At 39.7% G+C, this 5,906-nt stretch overlaps 1 protein-coding gene across 1 annotated transcript in view; it reads right to left on the reverse strand.

The window, feature by feature from the left end:
- PDZD8 (PDZ domain containing 8) overlaps positions 1–5,901 on the reverse strand; it is a gene marked incomplete at its 5' end in the record, with an annotated part of 60,020 nt that extends 54,119 nt beyond the window's left edge. Inside the window, one exon of the mRNA XM_010022348.1 lies at positions 5,300–5,901. Coding sequence (XP_010020650.1) covers positions 5,300–5,901 — 602 coding nt within the window. The remainder of the gene's footprint in view (positions 1–5,299) is intronic.
- Between the last annotated feature and the right edge of the window lie 5 nt (positions 5,902–5,906).

The following is a 5,906-nucleotide window of genomic DNA, read 5'->3' on the forward strand; positions in this document are numbered from 1 at the left end:
AACTAGTAAGAGAAATTCACAGCAACTACAGTAGAAATCCACTCAGGAAAATAATCTCCATATCCTCTCCCTTTGCAGAAGCTGTAGAGAAAGTAGGTATCTCTACTGACTGCTGATTTTTGAAGACATGCTCACAATCCCAATCTCTACAATTATTTCTAGTATTTCTGAGTATAACCTCATCATATGAATAATATATACTTTTTTAAATTTTATCTTTCTTCCAATACCTCTATTACCATATTATGAAGTCATTTCTATTATAAAGCACACTTCAAATCAATAGCTACTTACATTTCAGCTCCAGTTTTGCCAAAAATAAGAAACTGCTGTGTAACTCTCAAATTGCATTCTATAACGATAAATTAGAATAGGCTTGTTTAATGGTTCTTCCCAGTGAATTCAATATAGCCCCAGCTTCCAAATACAGCATAAAACTATTTAACATGACTAGCTATATTGCAAATGATCAGTTCCAAGGATAATTCACTTTAGAAGGGACATCAGGAGGTCATCTAAATACTTGATATAGAAATGTTAGAAGTAATCCTTTGTGAGATCACTTCTAAAGAAAAGAAAATTATTCCACTCTGTGGTGGCATGCATTAAAATAAAGCACAGTGTAGTTTCTCAAACACGCTAATACCAATAAAAAAATATTAGCTCATTTTAATGTAACAAACTGAGAAACTAAGTGTTCTTAAAATATACAGAACTGAATCACTGCTTAGGCAATACTTAATCTGCTTAGAACCTAAAGGGATGAACTTGCAAGACCTTGAATTTAGAAAAAAACAGTAGCTGTCGAATTTTTTACATCATTATTAAATACCTAAATACCAGGAAGTTAAATTCTGGACAGAGACTAAACTGCAAGTACTTTCTCCTCACCCTCTACATAAACACAAAGGCAAAAGATTAACGAGCAAGGTACAGCTTATTATGGAACTAACAGAGATGAATCTGTGACCACTGCAAAGGCACAAGCAAGGAGACAGACATCTGAAATAGTCCTTACTACATGTCTCTAAATACACTATGACAATGCTTGTAACTACAGCTTAATGTTAACCACTTTATCCTACTATTGAAAGGAGAGAAAGGTAAAACAAACACAAACAATGTCTACAGTAGTACTATTAAAGAACTGTTTGAGTGTACACAACATAAAACCAAAGGTCGGATTCAAGCAACTAAAACTCTGCTTTGTGCTGATAATTAGTATCTACCACCTGCTCTAGTAAAAGAGACCTATGTAAAAAAATATAGTGCTAAGTCAAGCTATGCTGAGGAGAAAGACTGACTGCATATAGTCCCGAGAGTTCCAGCATTAGGATCTTGGGACACAGCTGGTGCGTCAGCAGCTGCGCTGCAGAACATCAACAGCTGACATCTCAACCAAGCAATGGGGAAGTCAAGGCTTTCCATGTTCCTTCTCAAGCTCCACCCACTGGCCAACTTGTCTCAGAACTAAAAAAAGTGCAATTTAAGCAGTTAAGTCAAAAACAGACCTACGGAGTATGCAGATACCTAAATGATACCTAGAATTCTTTACTACCTTAGTGAGAACAGGGCTAGTTATTAAAAACAAATCTTGACTTGCGGTTCTCTAGTTTCTCAAGAGTGCACCAGAACTCCTCTACACTGGAGCAGGAAAAAAAAGAATTATTTTAGACCTTCCCCACATCTGAACAAGAAACTGACAGACAACGTTTTCAGAAAAGCTGTTTGCATTTCTATTACAAAGCAGCAATACATTAAGATTCAAGTCAGTTATAAGCCAGTAGTAACTCGCTACTACCAAATGAATTGCACAGATCCTTTATCAATGATGACTAAAAGAAAAACCAACCTGCCGTTCACTGAATTTTACCAGCAGCCTCAGTTACAAACATGCAACGAGATTCTACTATATAAGATAGTAATTACCATTCAATGGCAGAGCAGCTTCAAAATAGGGTATTTTGCCAGGCACAAACACATTTCTTAAAGAGCCAAAAGTGATTACACGGTATTAGCATAACACACAAACTACTACTCGTTTGTTTAGACATAAATGGCATCCCTCCTTTTTCAATTAGTAGACAATTGCTTTTATGGAGAAAACTGTACATAAAACACAAGGCAAACTTTAAAACACATTTACTAGTCTACATGGCCTCCCCACACACTTAAGAGTGCATCAGGAATGCAAGATGCTTTCTTCCACTTTGAAGCTACAGTTACACACATGGCACAAAGTCACTCCTAGCAAATGGATGATACAAGAGATGATGATGTTACTAACCACTGTGTAAAGTTTTATACATAACTGGAAAGAATGTGTGTAGTAATTTGGCTGTAGCAACAGACTGCATGAATGAAGACACAAGACTTTCGTAGTGCAGTATTTATTTAGTTAAATTAGAAAGGAGAGGGGGATCTGCTTTACACAACTTAGTTACAGGATGTTCAAAATCAACTATTGGCAAAAATTCTTTTCTTATGTCATTTACTACCAAGTAATAACCTCTAGAAGTTGCCTAATACAAAAAGACAACGAAAAGCACATTTTTTATTTTTTAATGCTACTTAATATCTTGTTTCAAGATAAAAACTCCTCTGTGGACTTCAGTCTGGAAGCTAGCAGGGTAATGTAGTGCCCCTCTTAGCCAACTGAGAAGAGAACTCCTCACACTCCAAGTGCTTTTGTGTACAAGATTGTAAATAAATCTTTGAATAGCAGTAATTACAAAGTTACTTGAGCAAGAGTAGGGAGACATCAAAAAGGTTCTGAACTACACAGAAGCAAATAATGTGTACTTAAATAAAAGGTACATAGGCCATAGGGAAAAAATGGGGAGAGGATAAGCACATTCCCTGTAGATGAGAAATTGTTCAGCTTTAAGGTAACAGGTTATTAAGCAATTGTGAAACTCTCCTGACTTCTTCCTATACATTCATTGCTAAGGAATATATTAACATACCATAACCCCAAGCCAAAATGTTCTTCCATATTCTATTAAAAATACCATTTTGCATCTTATCAGCAGGAGGCTTGATTTTCCAAGTCAGTTCTCTATACCATCTCAGCCACAATGCTTCAATTCTCAACTATGCCACCACACAGAAGTGTATTGTTACTACTCAGCTGTTACCAGGTTTTGCTGCCTAGGGATCTACCTGCATCAACTCATCTGAGACACTGGTGGACAATACAAGTTATCAGTCTGTGTTCCACAAAACCTTGGGCAACGGTGAACAGCTAAAGCTTCAAAGACAGCTAAAGGTTCCCATGCATGGATCTGTGTTCCTCCTTGAAGCTTTAAAGGCAAAGTTCTAGCCAGTTAGGACACCAATGACGCAATCTTCCTTCCTTAAGATAGTTTCATTACTGAGTATCAAGCTTAATGTCCTGCCATCCCCCTTCACAACCCAGTGGCTCAGAATGACATACTCAGAACACAGCATGAAATTTAAAGGTCAAAACCAGCATAAACAGGGTTGGACACTGTTTCACATCTGCCACCCTCTGCTAGCAGCCCACTTTCTAGTGTGAATACCAACTATGATACTGTATTTACCTCTCAAGCATTCACAAATTCTCAGCTCCTTATAACTTAAAGGGAACATTTTAAAATAAGAGCCCATTCTTGTTTCTATAATAATTTATGCTTCCTATATTATGCTCAGTACCAATGACCTTCTATCCTCATACTTCTACTCATTTCTGTCCCAAACACTGCACTCTATTTTCCCTTCCAGTCCCTTTAGCATAACAGTGGCTTACATGTTTCATCTATTCCTTCTGGCAGAGAACGTTTGAGAAATATGTGGAAAATTCATTACTTCTAACTAATGATGAGAGCACTCTACTGCCCAGGTGTATCTCTCAGAGGAAGAACAATGAACGGCAGGAGCGCATCACCACTGGTTCCACAGGCACCTTAAAAACTTGTCTGTAGAGTGCAGAGATCATATGCTTTACTTGCTCTTTCTAGGTATGCTGAGAGTGCTCACTACACCATGATGGTGCCTCTCCTTTGGGCTCTTCAGAGTTAACAGCTTCAGACTCTGTCCAACACAGTAAGAGAATGGAAGCAAATTTGCCCTTGACAGCTTCCCTGCTGCCCAGGGATTGCGATCATCTGGACAGCACTTCAGTACCTTGAAATTTAAAAGCACTACCACATTACTCAAAGAAACGACTTATTGCCCTGTCAGGGCTTTCCAAATCTCAGGTATTTTACATATCCACTTTCATAAGAACTCTTCTAAATTCAACTGCAGAAGAAAAGGCTTTAAAAATGACATCACTGCAAAGCTAATTACACTTCAAAGTTCAAAAGGCCATTTTCAGTTACTCATCTCTGACGAATTTCAGGGAAAAGGCTTATTGCAGAAGAATGTGGTAAACAAAACAAAAATGCTTACTTGACACACTATACAACCTACAAAGAATAAACAAAAGAAACATGTTAGCCTAAGAGTGGTAAGACACATGACAGAAAAGGAACGTGGTACCTGAACAGTGGTAAGGCATTCAGTATCTTTTAATCAGAAATAAGGGTGGAATCAAAGTAAAGATGTCACCTGACACTTCCATTACAGAAGTATCACTGAACATTTCATCATATTCACTACATAATGCAGTCTGTGCTGCAGTGTGTGCATTTATAAAAGAAAACATACCATCTTATAAAAAATAAAAGCCACAAGAGTTTCCCTAAAATTTTACTTACTACAACAGTGCCAATACTTTTACCAACTTTTACATTTCCCTGAAGTTACTGAAGAAATTCAGCAAGCCACAAAGCAAGAGGACAGCCCCTATCTTGGCATCTCAAACATACCTAGAAAGTGGACTTTATACTATCTCTCATTAACAACCACTTTGTCTCTATAGATAAGCAAAGCCACAAGGCTTGCCCAGGTGGCTCACCAGTGGCAGAAGCCTGGGAGGACACCCAAAACCCACATGCTGTCCACAGAGCCATCCTTCTACCTTTTCCAAAGAGAGGTACCATGGCACTGTGATTGGACACCTGACAGGATTCCAAAATTTCCAATACCTGCTAATTCTACCACTTACTTAAATGCAGTTTGGGGCATGTCAGTCTCACTATGCACTGGCTTTTCCACATATCGTAAATGGAAAACATTGCTTACTTTCATGGAAAGCTTTTTATTATAAGACAACCAATGTACAAAAATCCCTGCTGTAGAAGTGTCAACAGAAATGTATTTCACCTATTATGAACAAAGCAGCGATCCTAATGCTGACCACCCAAAGTAACACTGAAGACCCAGGATGTCTTACCTGATTTTATAATTGGGCAAGGTGTGCTTGCGCTTAATAACCTTCTTGAACTGGTTCACTATGATGGAAGTGAGCTGTGGCATAGGCCTCCCTTCAAACTGAGACTTCACTTCAAAGAGTATCACAGGGTCATCCATAAAGGAGAAGGACCAGTGCGTGAAGGGCAGGCGTGTGAAGACCAGCTTCAGCTTCCCCAGCACCCGGGAGATCTTGACAAAGAGGTAGGCTGACTTGCCAAAGACCAGGTCGGCATCGATGGCCAAGTGGAAGCCACCATTGTACTCCAGGTCTACCTCAAAGCCCAGCTCCTCGGGGCAGCCCTCCTCGTTGCAGATCACTGGCCGAATGAGCTTGACCGCTTTGAACACAGGCAGGACATTGCCGAGATAGACGTCCCTGAGGCTGAGCCCCTCCAGCACCTTCCCCGTCATCTTGGCCTGGAGCAGCTCCTCGAACTCCACCTTGATCTTCTTGGTGACCCAGTTCCTGACCAGGGCCGTGTCCCTGAGCTCCCTAAAAAGGAAGAGGAAGATAGCATTGAGGAAGTGGCACGTCTCCTCGCGGCAGGGATCCGGAGGGGGCTCTGGCTGCTGCTGCTGCTGCTGCT

The sequence above is a fragment of the Nestor notabilis genome, unplaced genomic scaffold, assembly GCF_000696875.1.
Source record: "Nestor notabilis isolate BGI_N333 unplaced genomic scaffold, ASM69687v1 scaffold16089, whole genome shotgun sequence".
Classification (NCBI taxonomy): Eukaryota; Metazoa; Chordata; class Aves; order Psittaciformes; family Psittacidae; genus Nestor; species Nestor notabilis.